The 11,348-nt window shown below is 53.0% G+C and overlaps 1 protein-coding gene across 1 annotated transcript; it reads left to right on the top strand.

The window, feature by feature from the left end:
* Positions 1-3,701: 3,701 nt before the first annotated feature.
* Positions 3,702-4,435, top strand: CUNH11orf96 (chromosome unknown C11orf96 homolog). Its single transcript, XM_042814526.1, has one exon. The coding sequence runs from the start codon at positions 3,702-3,704 to the stop codon at positions 4,062-4,064; it is 363 nt and encodes a 120-aa protein (XP_042670460.1). The 3' UTR covers positions 4,065-4,435.
* Positions 4,436-11,348: the final 6,913 nt, after the last annotated feature.

An 11,348-nucleotide genomic window follows, 5' to 3' on the forward strand; every position in this document is an offset into this window, starting at 1 on the left:
AGGAGTTAAGGAGCCAGAAGATTCATACTGCAGCACTGGCTGAGTGCAGAAGATTGTTCTCCTGGGGAGTTCAGATAGGAGCTCTGGGATGGGTGCTGCAAATCCATAATGCCTCCTTGTCAAGTACTGCTGCTATTGACTTAGCTAAAAAGCATTTAACACCCGCTTTGCCTTTTCTGGTCATAAACATTTCCAGATCAGATATGAAATCTGCCTCACTGTGTTTTGTTTTTGAAGTGCTTTTTGTAAATGCTCAAGGTTTCCATAGCAACTGGTGCCATTTGTTTAAACTGGAGCTCACCGGCCTGTCCTCCTGCACCTCACTGCTGCTGGGATCCTGCAGCTATCACTCGTTTTCTTGGCATACCTGGGAGTGACTCGTGAGTACTGCATAGTGGCTCACCAGCAGGTCTCTGTAAAAACATGGGCCCTTCCCAGAGGGCCATCGCTCAGTAGGATGACAGATGTGGGCTTCCTCGCTTGCTGACCTGTTTGATTTACCTCCTCTTCCTGTGCAGCATTCTGTGCAGCTTTAGATGGCTGTGTGATCTCCCTGTGAGAGCAGCACCCAGGCTGGCTGGCAGCTCTCTGGCTGCACACACGATGAGGATGTGTCTCTGTGCATTAGAAGATGGGTTTGGTGCATCTTTCCTTTGCTTTAAGTGAAGGAAGTGGGGAGTAAATTGAAGGCTGTTACCAGAAAACTGAGCACAGAGGTCCGTCACACAAGACTGCCACTTGGCTTAGTTTCCCCAAGAGGAACAGAGCCAGCTTGTGCTCCTATTGCTCAGGAGGGTTTTCTATGGCTGAGCAAGACTTCAGGGATCACCCAGTCAGATGGTACTCAACCAAGAGCAATTCCTGCCTGTGCAACATGTGCTGGTGTTTTTATCCTTAGAATGGAGCTGGTTTTTGTCTTAATTACTTACAAACAGGCTTAAAAGGAGAGGGGAGAGGAAAGGACGAGAGGGGAGAGGAAAGGACAAGTTTGTTCTGCTGAAGTACGTGGGTTCTCTGCAGTGGCTGTAGCCACAGAAGGAACTGGGAGTTGATAGTTGGAAAGGCGGATCCCAGCTTAGGGTTTTTAACCTGAAGTGTTTAAAACATGAGAGAAGCAGCAGATCCCCCCAAATATCAGCTCCTGTTGTCAAGCCGTGCTCCCATCGTGTATCCCCACACACCGCTTGCTGCTGCGTCTGCGGCAGTGCTGGAGGAGCTGCAGCCTGCCCTGACCCCGTCAGCCCAAACAGAGGAAACTCACATAGCAGTTTCCGTCAGGGAACATTTTGCAGCTCTTCTTGAAAACAATGAGCTGTATTACCCCATTAATTAGAAGTAGAGTGATGACAGCCAAACGCTGTTATCCTGTGGCTGCTACTGAAGTACTGGCTTCATTTCAGCTACGGCTTTATAACTAAAATAATTCAAAGCAAAGAATAACGCGGTGTATTTCTGTGAGGAGCATTAATGCATTCAAACTTTCTGGTCTCTACGTTGTCCAGTGGGTAGAAGGAAGCATTACAAGTTACGGTGGCACAAAGCACATGAGAAGTCAGGCTGGGCTGCAGGCTGGCTGAGGGAGCAGCAGGGTCAGTGCGCTGGGACTCAGCACAGCCAGGGTGCTGCTGCCTGCTTGCCACAGATGACAGTGGCTGTGCACTTCCAGCCGACAGGCTCTAATCAGGCTTCCAAAGGGCCTTGTGTGGCCTGCACACCTCATCAGAGATGAGCAGCACTGGGCCCTGTGCACAAGGATGACCTCAGCTCTGCACTATGTGACAGAACCACCCCACCATGGGAGCCCCCTGGCAGCAGGCTCTGCCATCCCGGCGGCGAGGTCGCGTTTCAGCACCAGGAGCACCCAGACAGATTAAAGGCATGATTTAAGCCGCCGGAATAAATATAGTTGTTACATTAGCGCATTGCAGGCCTAACTTGGGGGATTATGTCACAGGATATTTTTTTTCAAATTGTCTCAACTAAAAACTTCAGGCTTCTTGGTTATTGCCATGGTGATGTTGCTCCCAACACAACACTGAAATTTCCCGGAACCGTTTATAATCCCGCCTGCTCAGGTACCTGAAAGGTTTTACCTGAAAGGAAACTTTTGTGTTTGTGCTGAACAAACTTGGAGGGCAGCTGGGGCTGCTAGTGCTGAATTTCTCAGCAAGGCCTGGGATCCTCTGGTGCTGAGTTTGTTGCTAGCACAGATGCATTCACCAGGCTTGGTGTGGGTGTGAGGTGTCCTGCCTCACCACCGGGACATCTGGGTTGCTGTAGAGAAGCGCTCAGCCCCAGAGTCCCCTGGACGAAGGCCCTGGCCCTGGTGTGGTTGTGATGGCAGAGCCGAGATCCAGGGATGGGCCTACTCTAAGCCTTGTTGTGCACATTGGGCTCAGGGGATGCATTTAGCCACTGAGATCAACCAAAAGCTTTTTCTCTTATTAAGTTAATTCTATCTCCCAGTACAAAGGCTTCAGACTAAGCCTGGCCTTGAGGCTACTGCAAGCAGCCAAGGAACATGCTTGCAGCCAGATGTCTCCTCACATCGAGGCTGGAGTGTTGCTGGCAGTGCTGCCCTATGTTGCCCATACCTCGCTCCCAGCCCCATGTTCTGGAGCCAGGCTGCAGTGGGACTGCCCTTGCTCAGCTCCTTACCAGGCCTCAGCAATATTCTGTGTGGGTGAAGCTGCCAGAGGGTGTCTGAGTGGACTGTTCTCACATTCGCCCTGCATAGGGAACAGCTGAGCCACGTCAAGTTCTGTCTCCCTCCTTCTTTCCTTCTCTGCTTCTACCTAGCTCTGTCCCCATCGCTGCCCTATGCGACCCTATACTATGCTGCCCCATGCCCTATGCTGCTGGCTTATTCTGTGACCCCTTGGCTTGAGCGGCTCTGAGGTGTGGTTGCAGCCTCTGCTCATTTATAGCATTTATTTCAGCTCAGTGCTACGTGTATGCCATTTCTTGTCTGTGGCTCTGTTTGTGCATCACCAGTGTGGCCGAGACTGCGGGGAATGGAAAATTTTAGGATCCCTCGGATAAGTGGACATAGAGTCAACTGAAGCAGGTACTTAACCCTGCTTAAACGCATCAAAAGGGGCAGAAGTGGGAGGAGATCTGGGCGATGGTCGCGGAATGGTGGTGCTGCGCGGTCTCCATAGTTTATTGTGGCGTTGGGGTGCCTTATCCCGGCACGGAGCTGGGCTTGTCCCGAGCGCAGCGCTGCGGGGCTGAGCGCCGGACCCGCGGCTCTCAGCCGGGGGGCAGCGGGAGGTGCGGTGCGGATCGGGGCGCGCCGCCCCGAGCTCTCGCAGCGCCCCGTTCCCCGCGGCCGGGGGGCGGTGGAGGAGAGGCGGCGCCGGGGGCGGGGGGCCGGGGCGGTGCCAGGCGGCGGGGCCGCGGGTGGGCTCCGCCGCCGCCGAGCGTGCTCCCGCGTGGGCACCGCCGCTCTATATAACGGCAGCGGGCGCAGCCGGCTCTGCTGAGGCAGGCGGGACGCGCTCCGGCCGCATCGCGTCGCACCGCATCGGATCGCCCGGCACCGCGCCGCTTTCCGCACCGCGCCGCTCGTCGACCGCTCCTCGGCTCCGCGGCGCTCCCGCTTCCTCTCCGCTCCGGCACCGTCGCCCGGTACGGCCGAGGCAGCTCCCCCCGCTCCGCCGGCCCCGGCCCCCGCGGCGGGCGGCCCCGCGGGCGGCAGGATGGCCGCCAAACCCGCCGAGCTGCTGGGGGTCTGCTCTAGCTACCAGGCGGTGATGCCGCACTTCGTCTGCGTGGCCGAGGAGTTCCCGCCGCCCGCCCGGCCGGCCCGGCCCGCCCGCGGCAAGGCACGGCGGCCGCGGCAGTCGCGCTTCAAGACGCAGCCGGTGACTTTCGACGAGATTCAGGAGGTGGAGGAGGAGGGGGTGTCCCCCATGGAGGAGGAGAAGGCCAAGAAGTCCTTCCTGCAGTCGCTGGAGTGCCTGCGGCGCAGCACCCAGAACCTCAGCCTGCAGCGGGACCGCCTGGGCAGCTGCCGCCTGCGCAACAGCCTCGACTCCAGCGACTCGGACTCGGCCCTTTGAGGGGCGGCTCGGCTGGGCTCGGCTCGGCGGGACCCGGCCCGGCCCGCGGACTGCACCCGGCGGCGGCGGGGACCCGGCGGTGGGAGGTTCCGCTGCCTGCCGGGTCGCGGTGTTTTCTGAGAAAGCGCTTGTACCTTCGTTTCTATTTGATTGTATGAAACTCTCCGTAAAAAAAAAAAAAAAAAAAAAGAAAAAAAAAAATCTTTTCTATCCGTTAGAAGAAATGAGCTGTTTTAGATGCATTGAGCTGCCGGACTTTATATTTATTTTTGCATTTAGACTGTCGACTGCATTAATTTAATATGTTTCTACCTGAATGTCTGTTATTATTTCCATAAAAGAGTAATAAAATCCGATATATTTGCACAGTACCCCCGGGCCGTCCTTATTGCGGTGCCCTGCCCCCCTGCTGCTGCTGCCGCTCGCGGAGTGCCGATGGGACGGAGATGGGCTGCGGAGTGACCTTACGCAACTTCGTTTGCTTTGTTAAGATGGTCGTGTTTGATTGGATTGATGCTTAAGGACTGCTTGGAACTGGCTGTGCCCAAAAGCTTTGCCGCAGACGGGCAGGTGTAGTTCGTGGCTCGGTGCATTGACTTTCTGCTCTTACCCGAGGGTTCCCGCCCCTCTTCCCTGCCCACAGCTGCATAGTGCTGCGCACGGGTTCAGTACCCGGGGCCGATGTGGGCTCCTATAGCTGCCATCTAGTAGTGAGGGGTGAGATTCACCTGGAGCTGATGGGCAAAGGGTTTTAGTGCGGGACAAGTGAATTCTTTGGCACTTTGGGGTGCATGTGTGTTTGTGAGGCTTCCCAGTCTCTGATCATGTATTTCTCTGCAGAGCGAGAGGCAAATCACAGAGCTGGGAATCTCCGTGCCATAATTTCTCAGTCCAGTGGCAGCATCCCTGTGCTGACAGCTCCCCTGGGGCCCTGCAATCATCCATTACCGGGGTTACCCCAGGTGGTTATTGGGAGCTTCTGACCAATATCACTACAGTGAGAGGTGGAGAGGAGGTTCCTTGCATCCTACCTTCAGGTGCTGCCATACTGATGCACCCCACTCTGCCACTCCTCGGTGGCAGAGGTGCAGGTGAGTGTGACAGATGGGCCGGGAGCAGCCTGGTGTGGTGTAATGATCCATACAGCACGGGGAGCCATGCTCAGAGCTGCCTCTGCCTGGGAACTGAGGGACAGCAGTGGTGTGGGGAAGATTCCTTTGGGCCGGTCCTGCCACAAGTTCTCTGAGTACCAGAAGAGTCTTACAGTATCCTGTGCAATGCGAGAGCCAGCCTGGCTGGGCAGGAGGGGTAAACTGTAAGCAGTAAGCTGTGCCCACAGTGTGTAAGCTCCAGCTTGCTCCCTCATCAGCCTGTGACCTCCAGCTGCCCTCAGTGCCCAACCCAGGACTGCTCTCTGCGCCTGTAGATCCAGCTTCAAGAAGCAGGGCGGTCAGAAACAATGCTTTTGAGAGACAGAACGGGCTGGATGTTAATACAGAGGTAAGAACGCCATCCCAGTGGCTAGGCTGAATAAGTTCCTCTTCAGCAGTTCCTTGTTAACAACTTCCTGCTGCTTCTCAAAGCAAATGACATGCAAACAGGAGATGCCCAGGTGCAGGCTGGTGTTTCCCTTCCCAGCACTGCCCTGTGCAGCAGAGAAGCACAAAGTGCTTTAGCTCTGTCCCAGAGAGGCCATGCAGAGTGCCTGACCGCCTCGCTGTGAATTAAGAAGGTTCCTCTTGCATGGTTTTTAGGACCGTGGACATCCATCCTGCAAGGGCTGCGAAACCACTGCATTAAATTCACTTCACTGAGACTGCTTCAAAGGCTGCTGAGGCTGCCACCCGCTGCCCAGGCTGCAGACGTGGGCTGAGCGTTCCGTTCCGTTCCATAGGCACACAGCCTAAAGCACTCAGAGGTGCTGTGTGGTAGAGCTGGGATGCAGCCAATGGGCACTGGCAGGCTGCGTGTGTGTGGGAGGGAGCGGGGAGCATGAGAAGAGAAAGAGCAGAGCAGAGCGCGTGGCCCTGGGCTTTCTGAGCTACACCAGCAAGGCCCTGAGCACAGCTCTGGTGCTGCCTCCAGCCGGCTTTGTGCCTCAGCGCCAGCTGCCTGAGCCTGTGAGCATGGAGCACAGCACCTCTGGGTATTTAATGAGTGCAATTAGTGTAACCGGTGCCAGGGGACAGGGAACTGTGCCTTAAAGCTGCACAGCTCCTAATTGTGGTGTCAGAGTCACATCGGTGCTTCTACTGTTGGAGAACCATCTTCAGGGCTATTGAGCTTGTGACCTGGGTCATTTTACCCTGGTGTTAGCATAGAGTCAGCTCCTGATTTCGGCTGTGGTGGTGCCAGCCTGGCTCTGGTCCCTTCTCCTTAGCAGCTTGAGCTTTGTGCTGATGTTTCTGAGCACGTTCACATGCTGGCATGAAATTCCGCAATGTCCAGGGCACCTCTCAGCTTTGTATGGCCCTGCAAATGTCTCTCAGGTGCACTGGGGAGCAGAGCCCCTGGAAGGACATGGGAAAGGGCTTTTCCTCTGCCACAGAGCACTGGTAGAGAGCAGCAGAAGACCTTTGAAGCAGAAGACTGCTTTGGAACACAAATGAGTAAAGTACGCCTGAGTCTGATTTCAAACAAAACAAGATTGGCTGCAGTAATTTACAGCTCTGTCTTGAACAGGGATTCTTTGTTTGGAAATACTTGCATCGAAGATGTTGAAGTTATTTATTAGGAGTTGGTGAAAGGGAAGTTTTCTTCCTTGGCTTGATTTAAAACCCTGTTGTTGTGGAAGATTTCCCTGCCTGTGAAGAAAATGACCTTTCTTGGGCAGGAGGGAAGGGGACTGGCAAAAAGGCAGTGAGGGAGGGGGAGAACACAGCTCACTTGTGGAATGGCTCTTGGCTAGCGCAGAGCTGCATGAATGATGTTTATGTGCTTGTTACTTTTAGTCCTGGCTTCTGGCAAGTCTGTGTTTTCCCTTTGAGAAATGCTTGGAGGTCCTGACCGTGCTTGTTAAGGACCCATTTCTGCCTCTTTTCACAGCAGCCTTGAATGGCTGAGGGAACTTGAGCTTTGCTGTCCAGCCAGCTCCAGGGAAAAGCAGCAAGGCAGAACAGCTTTTTCACTGTATCTGAAGTAAAGGCAAACTAAAGTGTGGGGAGAGGAAGCATGGGAGGGAAGAACGTAGAATCATAGAAAGGCTTGGATTGGAAGGGACCTTAAAGATTATGTAGACCCAACCCCCTGCCACGTGCAGGGCTGCCTCCCACCAGATCAGGCTGCCGATCCAAGCTGGCTTTGAATGTCTCCAGAGATCAGGCACCCACAACCTCTCTAGGCAACCTGTGCCTCACCACTCTCTGAGTAAAGAATTTCCCCCTAACATCTAAGCTAAATTTCTGCTCTTTTAGTTTAAAACCATCCCTATCACTATTAGACCATGCAAAAAGTAGTCTGTCCTCCTTCTGGGTATAAGCTGGTTCCATATTTCCTCCACCAGAAATCCAAGTTCCTCCCCACAGTGTTGTTCTCAAAGAGCATTTCTCCCAGTCTGTGCTAATAATTGGTATTGCTCCAACCCAAGTGCAGCACCTTGCACTTGGCCTTGTTAAACCCCATTAGGTTCACATGGATTCACTTTTCAAGCTTGTCCAGTTCCCTCTGGATTAAATCCCTTCCTTCTATTGTATCGACTGCACCACTAGGCTTGGCAGCGAAAATACCCAGCCTCTGAGAGAAGCTGCATGTGGCCATTCTGCTATGGGACAGCCAGCCCTGGGTGACCTGCCATGGGGAGCACCCAGGGATCCAGGGAAACGAGTTGCAGTGTTGCCTGCTTATTCTAATTAGGAAGCGTATCAACATTTTTCTGTGGCATTTTTGTTTGCTTCCCAAAACAAACATTAGACTTACCAATCAGCTCCTCCCTTTCCCAGAAAACCAGTCCCAAATAACCAATCTGCTAGCTTTAGGAGTTCAGCTATTAATTTTATGACTATGTCTACGTTGGTAAAGTGTCCCTGTGTATTTTTATCATACAGATAAAGCAGGGAAGAGACAAAACTGCCCAGATTTCTGCCTGGCTTTAGATGCAGCACTAGGTTTAGGATTGCAGGCTGGGAGAGCTGATGAGGTAGACAGCAAACTAATGAGAATTGTCACTGAACTTCATACAGATTTGGCAAATGACTGCAAGGGGGCATGGATGCTAATGCTATGGGCTAGAATCTGCTGCTGGAAACTAGTCTGAACGTGTTGAATGAAGGAAGCCCACTGGGAAGTCTTTGGCCATTCTTCGGAATGGGGAAGAAAACGAACCCTCAGGGAGGATAAGGCAGTATCAGAAAAACTGTTTTTCTGTGTTGGTTCACTTAGTTCCAAGAAAAGGTACATCAACAAAGGCATCTGTGTTTCCTACTGCAGGGTGGAGATGTAATAGTGTGGGGCCTTACAGTTCAGAAAATTAAATGAGGGTAGGAGAGAGTTGCAGAAATTCTTGAACAGTTTGAGAAGATGAGGAACTTGTTCATGATTTCTGAGAATACGGGGCTGGAGCACCATATGAGTTAGCAGACAGCAGGTTTAGGGCAAACAAAAGGAAAGACTTTTCTTTCACAGTGAACAGTGGAATCATACTCCACTCCTCATCCTCCCATGTCTGTGTCCCTATGGATGTGTGCTCCATCTCTTGCCCTCTGCTCGATTTGGGGGCTTATCTCAAAGTGAGCATCAGCGTCATCTCCAGAACGCAGCCAGATAATGCAGGAGAAGTTGGGTGCCAGCATACAATTCCTTTCCAAATGCGGTGTTAGCTCTGCTGCAGAAAATGGCTCTTTCTGGAGGCGGCAGGGTTAGCATTTCAGGGGGCACGGTTATGAAAATAAGACGAATGTCCAAATAAAAATAATTGGGCCGAATTTTGCAATGACTAAATAACTCCACTCAGTAAATGGAATTATACTGAGCAAAGAATAAATCACTCCAGCATTTGGCTCCAGGTCCACTGCTGGAGCCCGGACAATAATAACAGGTAGACTGGGATTATGCATGAAAAGCCAGGGTTGTGCTTTTCCCTGCTGTTACCAAGTGTGCGGTGCCTATTTTTGTTGAGTATGTCTCCAGCTCACGTACAGCGAGCTGGAAGCTCCTGTCGCCATGTGATGCCCCCACTTCCCGCACAAATGAACCCATGCACGTACACAAGGCCGTGGCTGGGCCTCGCAATGGCCTGACGTATTTCCTGCTGCTTATCTGCAGGCTGGGCCAGGCCTGCCAGGCATTAAAGCTCCAACGGTGCTCATGCTCTGGGTTTCCAGGTCCCGTTGCTCAGCTCACACAGGCACTGCCCCTGCCTGAGCCTCCAGGCAGTTCTTTTAGGGCGCTGTTGGGAATTTTATTTAATGCTGTCACAGTAAGGAAATGCCAGGGCTCCCTTGTCAGTCCCCTGGTATTTGGGAGGTTTCTGCTTCCCACTTGCCCTCAAGGCTTCTGTGGCCTCGCTGTGCTGGGAGTGGGGCTGCTGGAGGTGGAAAGCAGCCTCTTTGGGCTGTGCTCCTCAGGATAGAAATATGGTTGAGAAGCTGCTTAGCTCAGCCCTCCCCCAGTGCATTTTTGTTGTGAAGCGGTTTTGTTGGAGCTCCCAGCTCTGGCCCAAAGAAGCCGAGTGCTGCTCCCCACCGCAGTACTCTCTGTCCATCACACCCTGTTCTGCTCTTCTGCCATTGCCCCAAGGTGAACAAACTGCAAAGAAAGCCATAACTCCACTTAATGCTCACGCTGCCTGCCCCAGCCCTCCTTGCACTCACAGCTCTGATCTATCACACGGAGCTGCCTGCCTTCATAACCCCAGCACACTCACATTTTCCATTTTGCTATCTCTCCTTTGACCCAATACATGCTCAAGCAGGACTGCGTGTCAGACCCAGCAAGTACATCCCCACTTCCAAAACAGTTGTTATTTTTACCATCTGCCCCTGCTTGCTGGTAGGATGGGTCTGAAGGCAGAGCTCATGGCTGCATCCCACATCCTGCACTGTTTGGCCACAGCATCTGTCCTGCATCAGAGTGGGGGCACCATGTGAGCTGTCTGAGTGAGGGACCCCTCTGAAGTCAGATTTTGAAATTTTGGTTGTTTTTTTTTTTTTTTTGCCAGGAGGACAACCATTTTCCAGAAGGGGACTTCTTTCTTCTCTTCCTGTCAGGCTCCAAAAGCTGCTGCTGGTTTCAGCCAAGTGCCCACACGTGGGTATGAGGGCAGAAGCACAGGAGGAGATGCATGATGCTGCACACCAGCACAAGCAGCTGTCAGGGGTAACCTTTTAAACTGCTCACGTAAAAATCGTTCCAGTGCCTCTGTCAGAGTTTTCAGGCTTCTTATGTGCATTGGTAAGACGTCTTATTTAATGCTGTTATGATAAGGAAGTGGCAGGGCCCCTTGTGGGCAGGAGGATGATTGCATGCGAGCCTCTGGTCTTGGCACGGGGCACCGGTGGCGTGAGCCCAACTCCATCCTCTCTGTACCCCTTTCAGGTGTTACAGACATTGACGAGATCCCCCTGAGCCTTCTCTTCTACAGGCCAAAGTCCCAGCTCTTTCAGCCTCTCCTATAGGAGAACTGATTTTTTTGCACCCTATTACAAGGCCAGCACCACCTTGGCTGAGACTTCATACTGCTGCCTCTGCCAGTTTTGGGGCTGCCTGGCTGCTGCACCGTGCAATTTTGCTCTTTCAACTCTTTGTCAGCATTGCAGGATGTCTTTGCCCCTGTGCTGCCTTGCTGCCAGGCAGTGCACGTATAGACCTGGCTATATATAAACGAGCAGGGTTAGAAATCTATTTTTAGCCTTTCTCAGAATATTCCCCTTGCTATGCATTTCTTGCCACTCACTTCTCATCCTGCCTCCTTGATGCAGGAGCCCTCTGAGGTGAGAGCTGCCAGCCCAGGGGCCAGGGCAGAGACACAGAGACACAGAGTGCAGAGGTACGGGACAGTTACCTGGTATGTCTGTCAACCGCAGCTCAATTGCCCTATGCCGGTGCATATGGTGAGATGTATCCTGTTATGCCTCAAACATTTTAGGAGAGCCATCACAGCAGTGAAGAATGAAGTGCTTCCCCGTGGGTGGTACAGCAGGCAAGTTGTGAGCATTGCCTCTTGCATTGGTTTTCCACCTTGGAAGAGTTGGCTGCGTCAATGCTGCTGCATGAGCTGCCTGCACATGGACATGCAGGGGTTGGCCTGGAGAGGACATTTGTTTGCGAGGTTCTCCTTCCCACTTCAGT

This window comes from Centrocercus urophasianus, unplaced genomic scaffold, assembly GCF_019232065.1.
Source record: "Centrocercus urophasianus isolate 14NV4802_14NV808 unplaced genomic scaffold, USGS_Curo_1.0 seq_14, whole genome shotgun sequence".
Taxonomy (NCBI): Eukaryota; Metazoa; Chordata; class Aves; order Galliformes; family Phasianidae; genus Centrocercus; species Centrocercus urophasianus.

What these genes read in the sequence shown, in the direction of transcription:
- CUNH11orf96 (XM_042814526.1), top strand. Translation starts at nt 3,702, where the DNA reads ATGGCCGCCAAACCCGCCGAGCTGCTGGGGGTCTGCTCTAGCTACCAG.